We start from the raw sequence: 23,026 nt of genomic DNA, 5'->3' as shown, positions 1-23,026 counted from the left end.
CTCCTTGATCCAGAGCATGGGATATTGAGTGGCTGAACACAAGTGGCTCCAGGACACTTCCTGCTGGGACACTTGCCTCTGGGAACAGCTTCTTGTACATGGCTGGGCTCCCCTTTATACTTCCAGGCATTTCCTGCCCATCTGCATCCTCAGGGATGAGGCTGTTTGTCTCACAGCCGTGGCTCTGAGGGAGCAGGGATGCCTGTGCAAAGGGCTGCCTCCCTCTGCACTCTGGCAGCTCTCACCGAGGCTCTGCCAGGGGTGAAGGCTCCTGCAGAAATATCCCAAGGCTGCAGATCTTCCTCATCCTGCTCCTCCACTGCTGGTACCACAGAGTTCCCTGCACATAGGAACACCACCTTTTCCTCTGGAGGAAACCTGTTCCAGCACAGCAACGAGGGTCTTCTGCTGTGGCACTACCACAGCATCCTTGAAACCGTGGGCTGGGAAGTGACATTTCCTGGCAATGGCTGCTGTGTGTCTGGCTGATGGGAACCCTATTCTGCAACGGCCTTGGCCTCCACATTTTCTTTCTGGATTTTCCTGGCCAATCTGCATGCTCAGGAAGGAGCAGGTTACGGTGACACCTGTAGGGAAAAAAAGACAGAGGATGGAATAAAAGAAGAAGGCACACCATTGAGTCGAGGCAGAAGAAATATAAAAAAAAGTTTCTAAAATGGAGTCAGTAGCAGAAGTAAGGTGGTGTAGTGGTTTTGATTTGTCAATTTCCATACACTCATTTCCTGCTGTGAGATGGGATTGGGAGCAAAAGCAAGGCAGGCTTAAAACTTAAAGAATGTAAAGGAAACTTTTATTAATAACCTAAAAGAATAATAAAATTCAGAATAAAACTTTGTCTTTCAATACAGGATGTGACCAAAAGTACGCATTTTATCAGCATCTGTTGAATCCAGGTGGGGCAGTGTTCCTTATCTCTGTGAGAGATATTATCTGCTAATGAGCCATCTGTTAAAACCAGGTGCAGCAGTAATATTTATCTTTTCCACAACCCATCCTTCCTCCAGGGATATATCATGTGCTAATGGGCCATTGAGTTCCACTGCATGACTGATAAAATTACATCATCCCATTGGGAAATGCTCCAGCCAGGGGAGGAGCCGAGCCTCTCCTACCTGGATAAAAACTGAGATGATGAACACCAAAGCAGCCTTTTTCCCCTGGATTCCAGAGGAAAACCAGACCATTCCACATCATCACTGGAGCTTCAGAGGAAAACTGCATCCTTCTACAGGATCACTGCTTGAACTGAAGCACATCTGCCACTCCAGGAGGACTGCAGCCACCATTTAACGGGACTGCTACCAACGGATTGTCAGGTTGTATTCTGACTTGGTGAGTGTTTTGGGTTTGTTCTTTGCTCTTTGTAATATTGTTTTTCTATTTTAATTATCCTAGTAAATAACTGTTCTTCCTATTCCTGTCTCTTTGCCTTAGAGCCCCTTAAATTCAAAATGATAATAATTTTGAGGGAGGGGGTTTACGTTATCCTTTTTAAAGAGGCACTCCTGCCTTTCTTAGCAGACATCTGCATTTCAAATCAAGACAGGAAGATTTTGGGTCTGAATATTAGTGTTTCGGAGCTTTATACAGATGCAAGTTGCCCAAAGATTTCCTGAGTTGAACTTGGGAAAGGAGGGACTCCCAGTCCATGGAGCTCTCTTCTTGTTTTTTTTTCCCAAACCAGGATTTTTCATTCCCAATGCGTGCAAAGACGGAGCAGAAGGAAAAGCCCCAGAAATCCCTCATGAGGAGAGGGAAACCCAGCCCAGGGAGCTGCAATGAGGAGGAAAGACCCTCCCTGAGCTAGGAAGGTGGCCGGAGATGCAGGCAGAGCTCAGAGCTGGTGGAGAAGCCTCATGGAGGGGAGAAGCCCCACAAGTGCTTGGAATGTGGGAAGGGTTTCAGCTGGAGCTCCCATCTGATCCAGCACCAGATGATCCACACTGGGGAGAGGCCTTATGAGTGTCCTGTGTGTGATAAGAGGTTTCAGACCAGCTCCAATCTCCTCCTACATGAGCGGATTCACAGAGGAGAGGCCCTTCCGCTGCCCCGACTGCGGGAAGGGATTCAAGCACAACTCCAATCTCACTGTCCACCGGCGCACCCACACCGGGGAGAGGCCCTACGAGTGTCCTGAGTGTGGGAAGAGCTTCTCACAGAGCTCTCACTTGACCCGACACCAACGGAGGCTCCACTAAGGGAAGCCCTGTGAGTGCCCCGAGTGTGGGAAGAGCTTGTGCTCTGCTCCAGCTCCATCCCCCATGGGAGGATCGGTGTTGGATGATCCCCAGTGGCCCGTTGGGCAGAGCCCTGGTGATCCGTGGCCGTGGTGATCCCCGTTGTGTGGCGGGACGGGGTTGCCGAGATTTCTCTCTGTTCTCCTTGTCCTGCTGTGATTTGGTTGGTAATAAATTCCCTCCCTGCGCCCAGGCTGGGTCTGTTGTTCCCGTTCGGTGCTCGGGGCGGGATCTCTCCCTTCTCTCAACTCCCGGGCCTCTCCTCACCAATCAGACAATGCGATGGAGAAGTTTCAGCCAATCAGAGAGAGCAGCTCTGATGACTCACCGGTTGCCGGGCAGACCCGCAGCACCCAGTGTTCCCCACCTGGACCCCGCCCTCCCCGCGCAACCACGATCCCCCCGCGGAGTCCCCCCCAAGTCCCTCCCCAGTCCCGCCCCACAATAACCGGGACCGGGGCTGCGCGCTGTCGCTGTATAAGAGGGGCGGCACCCGCAGCTGCCAGAGAAGCCGCGATGGGACGCGCCGGAGCCACGAGTGACGGTGACGGGCTGACGCTTGCGTTTGTCCTGCTGCTGGCCACTGTGGCTTCCTGATGGCCCTTGGCCACTGGAAGCCACGGGGGCGGCAGACAGGGACAGCAAAGCGCAGCAGGCGCCCCGCGGTGCGGCCCAGAGGCTCCGGAGGAAGCCTGGGGCCCCTGTGGCTCCCGGGCCCTGCAGGCCTCGGGCGGGCCCTGGCAAGCGGCCTCGTGCTCCCGCCAGCCCCCTGGGCAGCCCCTGCTGTGCGGCCCCTGGGTGGCCGTGGGCCAGGAGCTGCAGCATCTGATGCTGCTGCTCTGGGATGGCAACGGGACACGTGCGCCGCTCTACTCTGGGATGTGGCGGGCGCTGTGGAGAGAACTGGAGGAGCTGGTGAAGCGGGGCCACCTGCCCCGCTGTGGCTCGTCCAGCTCCACGGGAAGCCCCCATCCCTCGGAGAGGCCTCGCTCCACCCCAGGGAGAGCCTCAACCCTGCAAGGATGGCACAGCAGTGGAGAGCCGCCATCCATGCAGGGGCCTCAGGCTGTCAGAGAGCCTCCATCCTGCCAGGAGCCTCTGCTATCTCTGACAGCCTCCATCCCTGGCAGAGGCTCAGTGAGACCTGTCAGCCTGCGGAAGGTGCAGAGCCCGTGTACAGGTCTCCCAGCTACCTTGGACTCACGGGCGTAAGCCTGACCATTGATGTGGCCAGGGAAAGCCCAGCAGTGCAAATGGGAGCCCAGCCCGGTGCAGAGGAGCCTTGTCAGGAGCAGCTGGGGGAGCAGCAAGTGTGCTGGAGCCGGCTGTTGCTGGCCCACAGCAGCCAGGACGCTGTGCCAGTTGTGGCAGCTGGCAACAGCCCGAGCCTGCTGGTGGAGCCGACCCTCGAGACACCAAGAGGATTCCTCCATCTTCAGGAAGCTGCCCCAAGACGGCCCTCGAGCAGCACGAAGGCCTCTCTAACAGCAGGTGAGATCTGGCCAGGAGCTGTGTGAGGCTGCTCCGGGGCTCTTGAGGGGCATCCCCAGGCCAGGCCATGGCCCCTGATAGCAGCCTAGTCCCAGGGCGCCTCCAGTGCCTCTGATGCCAAAGGCTTCAGAGGCTTCAAAAAGCGCTGTGTGCTTTGCAGCTGCTCCTGAGCGGGCGTGGGCTCAGCAGCGAGCCGGGGCATGGCGGGCCTGGCGATGCCACGGACCGGTGGTGGAGCCGGGCAGGGGGCGCCTGCCGAGCATCCCCTGGGGCCGGGCAGGAAGCCCAAGCAGCAGGGAGGCTGCCCGGAGGGGCGCTGGGCCATCCCAGGCAGGGGCAGGGCAGCAGCCACAGGGCAGCATCAGGCCCGCTGCAGGCATTGTCTCCTCCTCACAGCCCGACGGCACCCGTGTTCCCATGGAGATCGTGCTCATGGAGAAGGTGGGCTCTGGCTGCCGCTCCATCATCCAGCTCCTCGACTGGTTTGAGCTGCCGGACAGCTTCCTGCTGGTGATGGAGCGCCCGGAGGCATCTCGGGATCTCCTGCAGCTCCTGCTGGAGCAGGAGTTCCTGAGCGAGGAGGTGGCGCGCTGGCTTTTCCGCCAGGTGCTGGAGGCCGCGTGGCTCTGCAGCGCCTGCGGCGTCCTGCACCGCGACATCAAGCCGGAGAACCCCCTTGTGGAGCCGGAGAGCGGCGAGCTGAAGCTCCTCGACTTCGGCTGCGGCACCTTCCTCCAGGAGCGCGCCTTCCCCACGATTTGCCGGTGAGTCCCCAGCCCGGGCCCTGCTCCCAGCGCCAGGCACTGCACGGCCCCATTCCCTCCTGGCCTCGGGGCTGCGGCCTCCAGCCGGCTGCCGACAGACAGGGCGCTGCAAAAGCCGGGATCCGGCCCCTCGGTCTGCCTGGCCCGCAAGGCCGTGGGCTGCTCCGCTGGCTTTCTTTGCCTTGCAGAACGGTGTCTTGCCTTTGGCCAGTTGCCCGGGGGACGTGGGGTGGCTCCGGGGGCAGCGGGAGCCGCCGACGCGGCCCCTGCCTCAGCCAGGAGCCGGCGCCGGGCTCTGCAAGGCAGCGGCTGCGCCCGGACAGCGCCGCCCGTCTCCCCCAGGAACACGCGTGTACAGCCCGCCCCGAGCGGATCGGCCTTGGCTGCTACCACGGCCATTCGGCCACCGTCTGGTCCCTGGGCGTGCTGCTGTACGAAATGGTCTGCGGGAGCCTCCCCTTCTGGGACGACCGCGCCATCGTGTCGGGGCAGCTCTTCTTCAGGCGCCAGGTCTCTCCCGGTCGGTGTCGGGCCCCAGGAAGGCAGCGGAGGCAGGTGGCGGCGCACGGCAGCCGGGCTGGCCCTCACGCAGCTCGGCGGGACGGCGCTGTGCCCTCAAGGGCCGGCCGCAGGAGGCGGCCCGTGCCGACGGGCCGGGCGCGGCACACGCGGCTCAAGGGGGTGGCCGTGTCCCGCACGGGGCACAGGGGCCCGGGTCCTGCGGGCGCCGGGGCGCAGCCGGGCTGGAGCCTGCTGCCCGTGACCGGCGCTTCCTGGCTTCTCTCCCCAGAGTGCGAACATCTGGCCCGCTGGTGTTTGTCCAAGCACCCCGCGGACAGGCCAGAGTTGGAGCAGATCTTCTGGCACCCTTGGGTGTGGGATGGGCGTTTTTGATGCCTCGCCGGAGCCTGTGCAGCACCCAGTGACCACGTCCCACGCAGGACCCCAAAAATAAAAGAAGCACAAACCTATTGCGGGCTGTAAACTCTGGTCCTTATCAGCAGCCTCAGCTGAAGAAATCTCTTGGCAAAAGGGGTCATCCGAGTGCTCCCTTCAGCCTTCTTCAAGCTCTCCATACCTTTCCTTCGGCATGGGAATTTTGTGTCTTCCAGCACCGGAGGGCTGGGACGGGCTTTAACAAGCCGAGAAATGCAACAGTGAAACAGCCGCTGACCTTTCGAGCTCAAGCGGCGCCTGGCGTCTCCTGAAGCGAAACAAGGGAGGGCTCTGGGTGCATTCCGAGAGCCGGCGGGTGGCAGGGGCACAGACCTTGCTCTGCTGGCAAAGCTGGGAGAAGAACCAGAAGCACCAAAAGGTCATTTCCCGTTGAGCCCTGATGAAGTCTTCATCTTTCTTTCCCTCCATTGAGCAGCAGGCAAACGCAGGCCAGGCCTCGTGGCTCATGGCAGAGCCTTTTTCCTCCCCAGGGAGCCTCCTTACAGAAAGGGGGGAGCCCCCACAGCCCAGGACTCACCAGCTCAGCCCCCTGAGCCAAGTGGGGATTGGCGCCCGTCCCGGCCACAGCCACAACAGATCCATCGAGGTTCACACCTCTGACAAGAGGAAAGGGGCCAGCAAAACCTCCGCTGGGGCCATGAGGAGAGCAGACTTCAGGCTGCAAGGTCCCAGGGAAAATGTTTTCGAAGGTGCTGGGGTCCATCAGTGCTGGTCCCTTTTGAAACATGTTGGGTGACGACCTGGTTCAAGTCCGGCACGGCGGCCCTAACCCAGAGCCACTCGGTCCATCAGCTCCGGGACACCAATGTGGTGGACAGCAAATGGCGTTTATTGAGGGGTTGCAAGGGTCTTTATAGCTTGGGCAGCCAGTGTCATTTCCTCTAGCTCACGTCCGGCTGTGAGCTCAGGTCCGGAGCAGAGGGTCTGACTGTGAGGGGTGCGGTTCTATCTAACCGTACAGCCCGGTGTCTTCCGCACGCCTGTCCCTAACTCTCCACAGAAACGTCACCTCCTAAGGGCACAGGAGCCAGCGATTCCCAGATGCTGGAAGCCAAGGAGGTGAGGCACAAGGCTGGCTTGCCTGAACAGGCAACTTCTCTGGGAAAGAGAAGGGAAAAGGAAGCTGTGTGCCCTGTGGAATCCAGGTCAGGAGAAGAATACACAGTTGCTTCTTGCCACTGTAGGGAGAAATCTGTTACGCTGAAAGCTCACCTTGAGATGTAGGCAGCCAGAAATAAAAAGAGGGGGGACACAATAAAAAGAGTGTTTTCAAACACATTAATGGGAAAAGCAATGTGAAAAGAAAATCATCCCCTTCCAGGAAGTGGGTGGTCACTTCACAAACAGGGACAGAAACACAGTACAGGTGTTTCGTGCATTCTTTGCCTTTGTATCGTGTGTTCTTTGCCTCTGTCTCCAACACTCATCCCTGCCTTTGATGCCTTAAGTTTTAGCTTTCCTATTTTTCAAGTTCTGCACTGCCTTCGTCTGAACATCATATCAAGTTCTCTTCCACAGTTTCATTAGACAAAACAATCCTTTTCTAGCCTGAGAACCAAGGACACCGTTGCAGCTTCAGGCCCAAATAATTTATTTTTCCTCTGCTTTTGAATAATGAGAGATAAGACTGTAATGAGAAGGATTGTTTGCAATCTGACAGAAAACAAGATGTCTGTACAGCTAAAAAAGTTCGGGCTTCTGGTATTTGCTGGACAAAGGAAAAAAAAAGAAAAAAAAGAAAAAACCAACCAACCAACCAACCAACCAACCAACCAAAAAAGCCCCACAGAACTGTGTTGGTTCCCTGGGCTGGGAGGCCCCCCCGGCTCCTCAGAGCTCTTTTGCCTCCCCGAGCCCTGCCCCGCTCGGCTTCCTCGGCGCGGTGCAGCCCCCCCTCCTCACCCCCTGCCTCCCCTTCCTTCTCCCCCGGCGCTCGCTGCAGAGCAGCCGAGCAGCTCTGAGTGCTGGAGCTGTGCTGCACTGTTACCAGACTGTCTGAGAGACACATTGAAATACGTTTGTTAAAGTCAACCTTGTCCTTTTAGTGATTTGTGATTTTAGTAGGACTTACTAGAGTGATTTAGAGCTACCTGTGTGTATGTGACATGGCGAGATTTAGCCTTTAACAGAAATGTTGATAAAATTCACCATATAGAATTGCACTAACTTGATGCTGGGTTTTTTGCTAGGTTATGATTTAGAGACTTATACGTAAAAATATTTATTGAGATGTTTTACTTGGATGCTAGTAGAAGATCAATTAATTTTCATGCCCAGACTGCAGAGCAGTTATCTAGGTTCTGTAACCTTGAATTTTATCTCCCACAGTTATTTGAAGCTTAGCTGTAATTGGTACATGGATTCCACAGCATAGGCAGATGATACTGTGTTATTTTGTTTGCTTGCTTTTTACCTGGCAGCTTTAATAAGATAATTTCATTATGTATTTTGCTATAGTTTTGTTTTAACTTGTACAATATAGTGTATTTCAGAACACCTGGAGACAGTTAGCTGAGTGAAAGGCTTTAGAGAAATCTTTTACTAATTCGGATTTACAGACCAAGTGAGATCCTTTGGTCTTGGCACAGGGCCCAGATAATTATGAACAAAAAGTAAAGCCTAAGATAAACCCAGGCAGTTCACTGAATTGTGAGGCTCTGTAGGAGTTGATATATTCATTGCAGACATAGTGAGTATTTTGACAAATCTAATATGTAAGGTTATGGTCCCATCGGGGAGAATTTAAATGCTCTTTTAGTAGGAAGATCTGGTAGTACTATTCAGGGTATTAATGTCCATTTAGGTGTTATTAATTCTGATTATTTGGAACAAATTTATGCCATGGTATCAGTTAGTGACCCTATTGTTATAGCTGACTAAATGTTCTGTCTAAATGTCAGCCAGACAAAATATATTCTTTTATTGTGCTGTTTTTATGAAGATTAATATGAAATGAATAGAAAAGGAACCTGTATTGTTCAACTGATACCTTTTGTGAGTTGTGTTCCAATTGCAGTGGACTGGAGTCGTGGCACAGGAGGTTTTGGGATATGCAGGACCATCTCTGGTATTTTGGACTTAAGAAATGACAGAACATCATCTGGAACAACAGTGCATTGTCACAGCCAAGGGACATCATCCAGAGACTATAATTATCACAGCTTTGATTGACACAGGAGCAGATGTGACTGTCATTTCACTGCTTTTTTGGCCTTGGTCATGGCCCCTCACTCTAGCAGATTTTGGAGTTGTAGGATTGGGTGATGTAACTGTAGGTGGTCTGTCTGCTGTTGTAATTAATGTGAAAAATGCTGAGGGCCAACAAGCTGACATCAGGCCTTGTGTTGCCAATGCTCTGTATAATTTATGGGGACAAGATTGTTTATCTCAATGGGGTGTAGAAATCACTGGGGGCTTTTAGCAAGGACCACTGTGCTGTAGGATCCTGAGTGATGGTTGTGGCCTTGGCATGGTTTACAGATAAGCCTGTCTGGGCCCTCCCTATTGAAAAGCTTACTGCCCTGCAAAAATTTAGTAGCAGAACAGCTGCAAGCTGAGTATATTGAAGAATTCCTCAGCCCATGGAATACCCTAGGTTTTGTGATAAAAAGAAGTCAGGGAAATGGAGATTTTTGCAGAGTTTATGGCAGATAAATGCTGTGATGGCCAAAATGGGAGCTTTGCAAGCAGGTCTCCTAACATCCACAATGATTCTACAGAGATGGAAAATAGTTATCATTGAAATAAAATATTGTCTTTTTACTGTTCCATTGACTGAACAAGAGAAAGAAAACTTGCTTTTACTGTGCCCTCTTTAAATCATGCTGAACCTAGGAAATCATTACATGGATGATATCTTCTTGGCATCTGAAAATGAACAACAATTGTCAGCTCTTGAACAATGTGCTGTCACAATTTTGGAAACTATTGGTTTAATTATTGTCCCAGAGAATGTACAGAAACAAATGCCTTGGAAATATTTGGGGTTGATAATGGCCAATACTCAGATTATGTCTCAACTTGTCAAATTGGACACTAAACTTAAAACTGTTATTGATGTATAAAAATTGGTTGGTGCAATAGGTTGGATTAGGCCATATTTAGGGATAATTAATCATTAACTATTACCTTTATTTGAATTGCCATCAGGGACTACTTTCTTTACTGATAAGATATATTTGACTGCTGCAGCAGAAAAGGCTTTAGAAGAAACTGGACTGGCTTTGACGTGTAAATCTGTTAACAGGATAGATCCTTGTGTTGGAGTGTTATTATTTACCTTAAAAGATCATGAAGTGCCATGTGGAATATTGGGTCAATGGAATGATGAGTGGGGAGATTATTTTGGAGTGGATATTTTTGTCTTTCAGATCCTGGAAAACAGCTCCAGGGCTTTATGAACTTTTTGCAGACATTATCATCAAAGGTCGCAGACGTTGTCATGAGATTTTAGGCCATGATCCTCTAACTGTGTGATAGCTGGACAGCAATGATACTTTGAACGGTGTTTTCAAAAGCCTTATGAATTGTAATCTGCTTTGTTTTATTTTACAGGCCAAATAATATATCATTAGCTTTCTCACCCTATTTTGACTTTAACCAGGGATATTAGCTTTCAGGGGAAAAATCTATCATTTCTTCTTGTCCTGATTGTCAGATGACTCATATTTCAGAATATTACGGTACTAATCCCAGGGGTCTACTCCCTTTGCAAGAATGGCAAACTGATGTTACAAGAATGCCTGAATTTGCTCATTTAAAGTATGTTCATATTATGGTTGATACTTTTTCTCGTGCTGTAGTTGCATCAGCATTTGCAGGTGAAACAGCTCAAGATGCTATTCATCATTTTTGTCATGCTTTTTCTATTTTAGGTGTTCCCTTGCATATAAAAATGAATAATGGTCCAGCATATTATTTCACAGAAATTGCAAATATTTTTTCATGTCTGTGGGATTGAACAATCTATGGGTATCCCCCATACCCTGGCAGGCCAAGCAATTATTGAAAGTGCTCTTGGTGAAGTGCCAAATTCAAAAGCAAAAATGGGGGAATGTAAAGGGGAAGCACCTCATGTGAGATTGGACAAAGCTGTTTATGTCTTAAACTTCTTGTGTCCTTTGCCTGATTCACAGATGTATCCTAAATTTCATGATTTTCTTCTTTAAATTCTAAACAGCCGAATTTTCATAAGGATGTTAAGGTATGGGTTAAGGATTTCATTACTGGAATATGGGCTGGCCCAGTGCAATTAATAACATGGGGAGAGGGTATGCTTGTGTTTTGGCAGAGGATGGCCCTCGTTGGGTTGCTGCTCGCTGTGTTAAGCCGTACTTGGAGCACACCAGAAGGAGCAGGATGGATGATTCCACAGCCAAAGCAGAATGCATGGGAGACACCAACCATCAGGTGGATTGAAGTGTGGACTCTGAAAGAACACTGTGTGAAGGTGATCACTCAAGGCAAGTAAATGGGGACATATGACTCAGGCTGAAAACACAAATTTAAATTGGTGGATGTTACCTTTACTTTGGGTTTTGTTCTCCTCCACAGAGAGGTTGGCAGGACTGAGTGATGTGTCTTGCACCATTTCCTTTCACACAGCATTTACTACCCCAAAAGACAGGAACTCAATGTACCTAGGGAAAGGTATTGCTTTTGTATAAGGGTGTTGAATTAGTAGCTGAAAGCCCACACTTTAAGCAACTAGGTTTGCTTGCATTATGATAGCAGTGGCCAGTTGTAAAGTGGATGCTGCTTAGTTCTAATTGGTGAGTGGACAAATGACTTGGTCTTTTGGCCACAAAATGTAACTCTATGTGGAGGAAAATTTATTGAACTAAAAGTGAAGGTATCATTCTGCCACAAATGTGTCATCAAGGGATTGTGGAGTCTGTAACTCTATTTGAAAGTTCATTTTCTATGTGTCTTTTTAATGTAATTTTTATTGATAATGCAAGGTTATGGATGCCGGGATTCTGAGAGTCTATATTTTATGGATTTACCAGATTGCAATGAGTCAGTTTATGGGAATATTTTAATTTTGAAGATGAGAATAATTGAATGGTTTCCTTGAGAGTTGAGGTATTGCTTTGTCTCCAAGCTGTCTGCTTGGATTTCTGCAAGGGCCCTGCAAAATCCTTAGTAGCTGCACTCTTGGTTTAAATTAAAAAAAAAGGGGGGGTTGGATTATGGAAGGGGATTACAGCTGGTCTGTGAGCCAGAGAGAGTTAATTGATAAGGTTTACTTCTGAAAGTAGTTTGGCCATTGGTATGGAGACTGAGAAAAGAAGAAGAAAATAAGCAAGAAGAAACAAACCTGCAGCTGGGAAAAGTATTTTGAGAAAAGTTTTGTGAGAAACAGAGGTGGAGATGGTTTTACACCAATGAACCTCATGTCGATCTACTGTTAACAATGAATAAAGTGTAAACTTTGTAGAGTGTATGAAAGACAGCATGCTGTTCTAATAAACAGATTTTACCCTTCTGAAATGCAGTGCATCCTTTCATGTGTCACATCCGCCCCCACAGCGACACCCCAGTCCATCCCAGTCTCTCCCAGTGCCCCCCACCTGTGCATCTCGGCCTCCTCAGAGCCTCCCCAGGCCCTCCCAGTGTCCTCACAGTCCTTTCAGTGTCACCAGTCTCTCCTAATTCCTCTCAGTCCACAGCCATTCCATTCCCAATCCACTCCCACTCCTTCTAACTCCACTCCCAGACCTCCACCCTCTCCCCCAGTGCCCCTCCAGTCCCTCCCGAGTCCCTTTCAGTCCAATCCCAGACTGACATCCCCTCTCCCAGTACCCTGATCCAATCCACTCCCTCCCAGTGTTCTCCCACTCTCTCCAATTTCATGCCCAGTCCCTCTCAGTGCCACACCACCCCTCTCCCATCACTCCCAGTTCCCCTCAGCTGATCCCAGTGTATCCTCACTCTCTCCCAGTGCCCCCCAGAGTGTCCATCTCACTGTGGCCCTCGAGATCCCAGCCCAGCCCTGGCTGCCTGCTCTGCTCTGTGATGGATTTCTACCCTGCCCAGATCCAGCTGAGGTGGTTCCAGGGCCAGCAGGAGCTCTCAGGGCATGTGGTGGCCACCGACCTGGTCTCCAGTGGGGACTGGATTCTTTCAAGCTCCTGGTGCTGCTGGAAACCCTCCCCAGGTGTGGGGGGGTCACCTCCAGCTTCCAGGTGGAACACATCAGCCTGGAGCACCCCCTGAGCCTGCACTGGGGCACAGCCTGGACCCTGCAGTGCAAGGGCAGTGTGGAGGTACTGGGGGGGCAGGGAAAGGGACTGAGATGTCCTGGGAGTAACTGGGAGCAAGTTTGAGATAACCTGGTTTAAACTGGGAGAGGGGTTTCAGGGTTTAGAATGACTGACAAGGGGTTTGAAGGATGCTGAGGAGGGTGTGATGGGGTTCAGCCGGTCCTGATGGGCACTGGGAGGGAGTTTGGGGGTGCTGGGTGTAACAGAGTGGGATTTGAGTGAGCTTAGAGGGGCTGGAAAAAGATCAGGGATTGGAAAGTAGGGTTAGAATGAGGTTGCTTCTGCTAGGAAGAGACTGGAAGGAGTCTTGTTGAGTCATGGAGAGGCTGGGAAGGGACTGGGAGAGGGTTTGGGAGTCCTGGGGTTGTGGGGGCCAACTGGGAGGGGGCTGTGAGATCCTGAAAGGGACAGGAAAGGCTTTGGTGGGTCCCGGGGAGGCTGGTACAAGACTGGGAGGAGGTTTCAGGGGGTCCTCGGTGGGTTGGGGGTGATTGGAGAGGTGCTTAGAGGGGCTTGGGGTGTCTGTGAAGGGATCTGGAGGATCCTGACCCTGCGGAACCCAATGATGTTGCCGCCGGACACCGGGTGCAGCAAAGTGCTGACGGGGATCGGGGTCTTCAAGTTGGGCTTCGTCTTCCTGGCGCTGGGGCTCGGAATCTATGCAAGAAGGTGAGGGAGTGGCCGGGAGCGTGTGTGCTCCCCCTGGGGCCACCAACACAGTGTCACCCACTTTTCTCTGCTCTGAGAGCTCCTGACCCAGCAGTGGCTGCAGCCCCTCCCCGTGGCCGCAGGCCCGGCCAGGACCCCCCGCTCTGTCCCCTTGCTGATTTGGGGGGGGATTGTGTGTACCCCCAGCCCTGCTGTCACTCTGCCCCCGCCCAGCTGCTCCCAGTGTTCCCAATAAAGCTTCCCAGTTAGACCCAGTTCCATTTACTGGGAGGCGGGACTGGGGGGAGCCCCGCGGGGGGGATCGTGGTTGCGCGGGGAGGGCGGGGTCCAGGTGGGGAACACTGGGTGCTGCGGGTCTGCCCGGCAACCGGTGAGTCATCAGAGCTGCTCTCTCTGATTGGCTGAAGCTTCTCCATCGCATTGTCTGATTGGCTGAGGAGAGGCCCGGGAGTTGAGAGAAGGAACAGGAGAGATCCCGCCCCGAGCACCGAACGGGAACAACAGACCCAGCCTGGGCACAGGGAGGGAATTTATTACCAACCAAATCACAGCAGGACAAGGAGAAAGGAGAGAAATCTCGGCAACCCCGTCCCGCCACACAACGGGGATCACCATGGCCACGGATCACCAGGGCTCTGCCCAACGGGCCTCACTGGGGATCATCCAACACCGATCCTCCCATGGGGGATGGAGCTGGAGCAGAGCACGAAGCTCTTCCCACACTCGGGGCACTCACAGGGCTTCCCTTAGTGATGGCTCCGTTCGTGTCGGGTCAAGTTAGAGCTCTGTGAGAAGCTCTTCCCACACTCAGGACACTCGTAGGGCCTCTCCCCGGTGTGGGTGCGCCGGTGGACAGTGAGATTGGAGTTGTGCTTGAATCCCTTCCCGCAGTCGGGGCAGCGGAAGGGCCTCTCCTCTGTGTGAATCCGCTCATGTAGGAGGAGATTGGAGCTGGTCTGAAACCTCTTATCACACACAGGACACTGGTAGAGCCTCTCGCCAGTGTGGATCCGCTGGTGGACTCTCAGGGTGGAGCTCTGCCCAAAGCTCTTCCCACATTCCAAGCAGGTGTAGGGCCGTTCCCCTGTGTGGACCACCTGGTGCTGCATCAGGTGGGAGATGTTTCTGAATCTCTTCCCACATTTCCCACACTCATAAGGCCTCTCCCCAGTGTGGATGCGCCGGTGGGCACCGAGGGTGGAGTTTTGCTTGAATCCCTTCCCGCAGTCGGGGCAGCGGAAGGGCCTCTCTTCTGTGTGAATCTGCTCATGTAGGAGGAGATTGGAGCTGGTCTGAAACCTCTTATCACACACAGGACACTGGTAGAGCCTCTCGCCAGTGTGGATCCGCTGGTGGACTCTCAGGGTGGAGCTCTGCCCAAAGCTCTTCCCACATTCCAAGCAGGTGTAGGGCCGTTCCCCTGTGTGGACCACCTGGTGCTGCATCAGGTGGGAGACGTTTCTGAATCTCTTCCCACATTTCCCACACTCATAAGGCCTCTCCCCAGTGTGGATGCGCCGGTGGGCACCGAGGGTGGAGTTTTGCTTGAATCCCTTCCCGCAGTCGGGGCAGCGGAAGGGCCTCTCTTCTGTGTGAATCCGCTCATGTCTGAGGAGATTGGAGCTGGTCTGAAACCTCTTATCACACACAGGACACTCATAGGGCTTCTCCCCAGAGTGGATGCGCTGGTGTTTAATCAGACTAGACATCCACCTAAAGCTCTCCCTACATTCCAAGCAGGTGTAGGGCCGTTCCCCAGTGTGGACGACCTGGTGCTGCAGCAGATAAGAAATAGTTGTGAAGCTCTTCCCACATTTCCCACACTCATAAGGCCTCTCCCCAGTGTGGATCATCTGGTGCTGGATCAGATGGGAGCTCCAGCTGAAACCCTTCCCACATTCCAAGCACTTGTGGGGCTTCTCCCCTCCATGAGGCTTCTCCACCAGCTCTGAGCTCTGCCTGCATCTCCGGCCGCCTTCCTGGCTCAGGGAGGGTCTTTCCTCCTCGCAGCTCCCTGGGCTGGGTTTCCCTCTCCTCATGAGGGATTTCTGGGGCTTTTCCTTCTGCTCCGTCTTTGCACGCATTGGGAATGACAAATCCTGGTTTGAGGGAAAAAAAAAACAAGAAGAGAGCTCCATGGACTGCGAGTCCCTCCTTTCCCAAGTTCAACTCAGGAAATCTTTGGGCAACTTGCTATCTGTATGAAAGCTCCCAAACACTAATATTCAGACCCAAAATCTTCCTGTCTTGATTTGAAATGCAGGTGTCTGCTAAGAAAGGCAGGAGTGTCTCTTCAAAAGGATAACGTAAACCCCCTCCCTCAAAATTATTATCATTTTGAATTTAAGGGGCTCTAAGGCAAAGAGACTAGGAATAGGAAGAACAGTTCTTTACTAGGATAATTAAAATAGAAATACAATATTACAAAGAGCAAAGAACAAACCCAAAACACTCACCAAGTCAGAATACAACCTGACAGTCCGTCAGTCAGGGTGTTGGTAGCAGTCCCGTTAAATGGTGGCTGCAGTCCTCCTGGAGTGGCAGATGTGCTTCAGTTCAAGCAGTGATCCTGTAGAAGGATGCAGTTTTCCTCTGAAGCTCCAGTGATGATGTGGAATGGTCTGGTTTTCCTCTGGAATCCAGGGGAAAAAGGCTGCTTTGGTGTTCATCATCTCAGTTTTTATCCAGGTAGGAAAGGCTCGGCTCCTCCCCTGGCTGGATCATCTCCCAATGGGATGATGTAATTTTATCAGTCATGCAGTGGAACTCAATGGCCCATTAGCAGATGGTATATCCCTGGAGGAAGGATGGGTTGTGGAAAAGATAAATATTACTGCTGCACCTGGTTTTAACAGATGGCTCATTAGCAGATAATATCTCCCACAGAGATAAGGAACACTGCCCCACCTGGATTCAACAGATGCTGATAAAATGCGTACATATGGTCACATCCTGTATTGAAAGACAAAGTTTTATTCTGAATTTTATTATTCTTTTAGGTTGTTGATAAAAGTTTCCTTTACATTCTTTAAGTTTTAAGCTTGCCTTGCTTTTGCTCCTAATCCCATCTCAAAGCAGGAAATGAGTGTATGGAAATTGACAAATCAAAACCACTACACCACCTTACTTCTGCTACTGACTCCATTTTAGAAACTTTTTTATATTTCTTCTGCCTCGACTCAATGGTGTGCCTTCTTCTTTTATTCCACATCCTCTGCTTTTTTCCCTACAGGTGTCACCGTAACCTGCTCCTTCCTGAGCATGCAGATTGGCCAGGAAAATCCAGAAAGAAAATGTGGAGGCCAAGGCCGTTGCAGAATAGGGTTCCCATCAGCCAGACACACAGCAGCCATTGCCAGGAAATGTCACTTCCCAGCCCACGGTTTCAAGGATGCTGTGGTAGTGCCACAGCAGAAGACCCTCGTTGCTGTGCTGGAACAGGTTTCTCCAGAGGAAAAGGTGGTGTTCCTATGTGCAGGGAACTCTGTGGTACCAGCAGTGGAGGAGCAGGATGAGGAAGATCTGCAGCCTTGGGATATTTCTGCAGGAGCCTTCACCCCTGGCAGAGCCTCGGTGAGAGCTGCCAGAGTGCAGAGGGAGGCAGCCCTTTGCACAGGCATCCCTGCTCCCTCAGAGCCACGGCTGTGAGACAAACAGCCTCATCCCTGAGGATGCAGATGGGCAGGAAATGCCTGGAAGTATAAAGGGGAGCCCAGCCATGTACAAGAAGCTGTTCCCAGAGGCAAGTGTCCCAGCAGGAAGTGTCCTGGAGCCACTTGTGTGCAGCCACTCAATATCCCATGCTCTGGATCAAGGAGGTGACAAAGAGCCTGGAGGGAGCATGTCCAGGACAGCTGAACAGACTGGACAGAGGGATATTGTGGGTGCTGGGAGCACTTGGATGTGGGACCAGCCAGCTCCTGCTGCCTTTTGGTGGTGCCTGAGCAGGGCTGTGACGATGCCAGGGACATCCTACAATGACATCTCCCCTGTCCGTCTGGGCGTGCGCTCGGTCCCAAAGCTCACCCTGATCCTGGATCTCAATCTCACTCCATGGTGAGACACACTCACCCTCCCGGATTTAACCTCATCCCAGTGCCAGACTGGGGCAGCCCCAGAGCCAACATCAAGGCCAGGCCTAAGGCAAATGGCACATTTAGCCTTAACCTCAATTCCAGCTCTAATCTAAAGCCCAGCCGCAATTCCAGCCCCTTGCCAAATGCTCAGCCCTAAACCAAATGCCACGTTTAGCTCTAAGCCCGAAGCCAGCCCCAATTGCAGCTCTAAGCCCAGCCTCCATGGCAGTCTCAAGCCCTAAGTGCAGCTTTGGGCACCGGCCCAAAGTCCAATGCCAGCTTTAGCCTGAACTCCCAAACTCAGCCCCAGTTCCTGCCCTAAGGCCAACACCATTCTTGGACCTAAGCCCAATGGCAGCCCCAGTCGCACTCCCTAGCCCAAGCCTGGCTCTAAGATCAAGGCCACTGTGATAAATATATTACAGTGTTGGCTTTAGCAATTGTTAGAATCAATACGATGTCTTTTATAAAGTTTACTTCTGTAAAAGAAATTTTAACAAAGTAAACAATTATCAGGACTCGGACAACTGCACTCGATTGGAAAAGGTGAGATGGGGGAGGAACTGGGTTAAAAACTTTGAATATGTCTCTAAAGCATAGCCTCATTTTTGTCCTCATTGTCCCATCTGCATCTGCCTCTCCCTTTGCCCTGGCTGAGGTACGTGGAAGGTTCAGATTTCCTGATCCACCTACTGCATGTCCCCTTTAATGTGCACCCCTCCCACGATATTAGTCTTACTGCCTTCACTCCCTCCTCATTTTCTCAAGAATTGTGTTTACAATGTTTTAATTACTATTGACTCAATCTCTTTTCCTGGATCCTCTTTGGTTTTGGAATTATTCTTGAAAGGAATGTTGGATTTGTCTTTACAAATGAGCTGTGGATCTGCTGGTAGATAAGACCAGCATTGAGGGATAAAAGAAACAATGGGATGGATTACAGTGATTGATGAATGGAAAGAGAAAATTGCCTTTAAAAACAAAGTGTAGGTTTACTGATAAGTGAAACATTGAAGGATATTGAAAGAAGAAAAAAGCAATGGGGAAAAGCTGTGACTTCTATAAGAATTAAGAATTAAAAGGGGGGGTTATAATTAGAAGGGAATCATGTGTGTGAGGCGTTCCGGGATGTCTGTACATCTCCAGTATCTCAGTGGATGGAAAAGGAGATAGAGAAACACGGCGGGGAAAATAGGGTAAAAAGGAGGCTGCGTCCTCCAAAAATTTGAGAGATCACAGAGGAATGGCCCATGGTCTCTCCCTTTATTCAAATAAAGCAAAGCAGAACTCTTCTGTCTCCTTTTTGGACATTAACTTCTGGTGTTTTTGGATTAATTTTCCTGACATTCTCAGTGACCTCACTGCCTGTCCTTGTAACTTAATTCTGTAATTCCAATGATAAATGGATGTTTTTGCCCCAGCAGTGTTAATTTGCATTTCTAAAGCTCCTCCCCTGGCTAACTGGAACCCATGTTTCTCTTGCACAGCAGCCATTGCATGACTCACATATGGCCCCCCACAATCTGCTTTTTAATTGACATCCTTAGTGTTAGAGAGTCAAGACATTATTTGATTCTTGCGAAGATGTGCTAACAGAAATAATTTCTTCCACACATAGCCCGGGTGTGCAGAGAAAATCATTCCATGACACGGGAATTGCACTGGATTTTTCCGAAATTTCATACAGTCTGAGTCCATTGAAATACATTGGATTGATGTTCATTCCTTCCAAGTTGTGTAGTTCTTAGTATCTAGTTTACTATAGGACCCGGATTTCTTTGCCTCTGATTCTGTCCTTCTGATGTTAATTTGGTCCCACTCCTGGATTTCCTTCTCAGCCTTTTCCAGACCAGGTGTCTCCAGCACTGCCCGGGGCTGTGTCTGGGGTGGGTGTTCCTTGATGTTTGCTAATGGCCGTTGATGTTTTGTTAATGGTCGTTACATTTGTGGGTCTCTTTTGGGCCATTCCCAGTTTGTTGGGATAGTTAAACTGATCTCTGTTGAACCGTGTAACATTCCTTAAAAAAACCTTTAAAATTCCTTTCCCCAATGCAAAGGCAAACCAAGCCCGAGTCCAGAATTAAGATTTTTTTTTTTTTAATTTAGATTTTGTATATTTTCCAGCAATCGAATCCCAGGCAGCCCAGTGTGTGAGTGTAATGGAGAGCCAGAGTGGAATTGTGCCCTTGTGTTCCCCAGCAGCTGTGGCAGTGTAGGCACAGAAAGCAGCGAAGCTGCAGCAGTGGCAGCAAGGATTGGCCCCAGTGGCTGGAGATGCCAAAGGAGGGTGCCCAGGCAGAGGATTTGAGCAGAGGATGTGTGGGCAGGCACAGGGGCTTCCCCCGCTGTGGAGCCCTGGCTGCTGCTGCGTTGCCTTCAGTGCAGGCTCAGTGGGGCCTCCCATGCTGGTGCTGCAGCCGGGAAGTGCAAATCTGCGGGGCTTGAGAGCCCCTGAGCCCAGGGTGAGGGGTCCCCCCGTGCTGAGCTGTGCTGGGGCTGTTTCTGTGCTCAGGGACACTTGGGATGGGCCATGCCACTTGGCCACCAGTGGTGCTTCTCTGCACTCCTTAGGCAGAGTGTAATCTTGCTCTAATTCCCTTTCCTTAATCAGAGCGTGTCTTGGAACTCTTTTCCCTTCTCCTGCCCTTGCAGGCCCATCCATGAACACATTTTGTCCCTCAGGCCAGGGAATGTCTCATCAATCTCTCCCAGCCTGCCTCTGGAGCTCTGTCACTTGAATGCAGCCATGGGTTTGTTCCCAGCCCCTGTGCAGGCTGCTCAAACAGAAGGCTGGGTTAAACCCTTCCCCTGTCGTCAATTCTAAATCCTCCTGTGCCACTGAACAAGTTTCATTCTGTAATCACCGAGCACTGCTCATCCATGCAGAGGCTCTTTTGGTTATCAAAGCTTTAACTTGGTGCCAGAACTTGAACACCAGGAGATCCTCCTGCCATCAGTTTTTGTGCCTCAGGTCCCATTAAAGCTGTGGCTGCGCAATTCTGCAGACAATGAGGCCACTCTGGCCACTCTGGGTTAAACATTTTGTCACAAGAATCCCTTTGGAATGGCCCTGTTTAACATCCACTTTTTAAAAGCGAGATTGACTCTCCTTGTAAGTATTTAAAGGTTTAATAAAAGGCAATAAGAGACAAACAATAAAGCAAAAGGTTACACCCACAGGGTACTTGGCCTCCAGACAAGAGCCTACCTAACTCAGAAAGCACTTCCTTAATGCATCGACCTCTTGCATATTCATCGGTCTTTCATGCATTGTTCAAACACATTCCCCTCCAACCTGTAAATCAACATTTTTTTCCTTCCCTGGAGGTCTGGTGTCCCATAATCCAAGAATGTGAAACATTTCTTGATTATCTTTTCTATCATTCTCGGACTTAATTACATGAACAAAAGCTTTTTACCTCACCATGTTATAGTCCAAGAAAAATATATTTATAGCTGTACTATTTATAAGTTTGGTTAATAGCAAAGCTAAAAGAAATTTTATTAATACAGCAAGTTTTCCAACATTATACATGTAGCATTAATTTTAATATTTACCAAAAGCAATAATATAATATGTACATGTTGGGGGTTGAGTGTTTTTCTATTACTGTGTCAGTTTAAAGAATTTTTTCCCTTTATCATGCCAATGGAACTGGCCAGGTTACACCCAGGACCTTCTAAGGACTCTAGACAAAAGGAGTAGGTGAGATTCGGCTTCGAGAGGGGCACTCGTGCTTCCGGGAGCTCAGAGGAGGATCCCCCGGTCTGGAGCCACGCGGCGGAACGCAGGAGAGCCAGACCCTCTGCGATCACCTGCCCTGCATCTGCCCCCTGCAGCCTCCAGTCTCTGCGGACACAGCTGAGCACCAGAACCCAAACGGTGAGCGAGGAGCTGCCCGCTCCAGCCGCTCCCACCCGAGACCGGCGCGGCCGCAGCCGCCCCTTCCCGCCTCCGCTCCCGCCGAGAGAGAGTGTGCTCACAGCTAAAGAAAGGACTGGAACCGAGTAATCTGTTCTGTTTTGTTGGTAATTTTAACAACTGCTGTTGTTTCTGCTTGTACGGTTAGAGATATTGGTAAAAGAGCTGTTATTCCTACCCCCTTATCTCTGCCTCAGAGTCTTTGATTCAAACAATTATAATACTTGGGGGGAGTGGAATTAAAGTCTCTATTTCAAAGGAAAACTTCTGCCTTTATCGGCAGACACCTGCCCTTCAACCAGGACAGTACTATAACACACACACAATTCCAATTTCTTTTCTGAGTCTGGAAGAGCCATGACTGGGACACCAAACATTTTGGTTTTATTTAATTTTCTGAAGTTATGCTGTTTCTTGAATCCATACCACAACATTGAGGTTGTCTGGGTTTAAAAACTCATACAATGTTCTGGCTCGAACAGAGAATCCTCAATCCAGGTCCTGCAATTCCTTATTAGTTCTCAGAATTGTCTCAACTCCATTGCTGGGTAACGTTACTTGTGAGATTCCCAGGTCCTTCTCTGGGTCAATACAGCACAAACCTTCAGTCAATACATGTGGCAAATATTTAACCTTTTCCTTTCTATATGTGCTTTTTTTTCCCCAAGTACGGAAAGATGCTTTTTAGCCTGAGCATTCAGCCATTTCACAGAGGCTTCTTCTACTTGGCTGAAGTACTTGAGAGGTACAGACTTCCCAATGCACCCACTGCATCCCCCCCTTAATATGCATCCCCCTTTTGTAAAGCTAACGATATTCATGGCTCTGTTAGGTCTTTGTTCTCCTTCTGAGAGTTCATGAATTTAGCAGGACGTTGGCTGAGCAGCAGTCTGTGTGGTCAATTAATAACATTTTCTGAACCCAATGGCTTCTGCTGTCACTTCCTTATGTACCCGTCCCTGGCCTATGTCCAAGGGGATTCCCAGCATCTGTTTGTAAAGACACTTTCGGGTTCTTCCTTCCATGGGGGTCCAGGCAGAGCCGCAGGTCCCAGCGTTCCCCACCTGGACCCCACCTGCGCCCCCCCGGGCCCAGCGCCCCCCGCGAGAGGAATTTGGGGAGGTGGGAGGGGGCAGCGCCAAGGCCGGGCCCCCCCGCGCTGTCGTGGCGGGAGCGGCTGCAGTGGGGACCGAGTGCGGGCGGGAGCGGCCGAGAGCCCAGCGCTGCCCCAGCTCCATCCCTGCCCCTGCGCTGGGATGCTGTGGGTGTGGGGGGAAGAGGGAGCCGGCAGTGGGTGCTGGGCCTGGGGGCAGCAGGAGAAGAAGGGACGGAGAACAAGAGTTGAAGAACAAAATGTTCCAACGATGCACATTGGAGGAGAAGGCGTGATTGTGCAGGAGAAGGAGGAATAGTAGGAGAAAGAGGAGTGTGAGGAAAAGTGGGGACAGAGGAGGAGGAAGAGGAGGAGCAGAAACGGGAAAAACCACAAGGTTCCACCCCTCCCTGTATCTGCAGCCTTCCCCCCACCCCCGGAGCGTTGCAGCCCCCCACATGCAGCAGGTGACTGCAGACAGGCAGTCCCTGATTTTCACTGCGGTGAAACTTGGTGTTTCTGAGCTTCATT

General features: G+C 51.0%; 2 protein-coding genes across 2 annotated transcripts in view; one reads left to right on the top strand and one right to left on the bottom strand.

Moving 5' to 3' along the window:
- The window catches only part of LOC130266098 (zinc finger protein OZF-like), a 793,423-nt gene that overhangs the window by 6,552 nt on the left and 763,845 nt on the right, over positions 1 to 23,026 (bottom strand). Inside the window, exon 5 of the mRNA XM_056515414.1 lies at positions 14,174 to 15,328. Coding sequence (XP_056371389.1) covers positions 14,174 to 15,328 — 1,155 coding nt within the window. The remainder of the gene's footprint in view (positions 1 to 14,173; positions 15,329 to 23,026) is intronic.
- LOC130266127 (uncharacterized) overlaps positions 1 to 23,026 on the top strand; it is a 1,034,314-nt gene that overhangs the window by 524,053 nt on the left and 487,235 nt on the right. The gene's annotated exons all lie outside the window — the stretch shown is intronic.

Source organism: Oenanthe melanoleuca, unplaced genomic scaffold (assembly GCF_029582105.1).
Source record: "Oenanthe melanoleuca isolate GR-GAL-2019-014 unplaced genomic scaffold, OMel1.0 S001, whole genome shotgun sequence".
NCBI classification, from domain to species: Eukaryota; Metazoa; Chordata; class Aves; order Passeriformes; family Muscicapidae; genus Oenanthe; species Oenanthe melanoleuca.
This window is presented reverse-complemented; position numbering and strand designations above follow the sequence as displayed.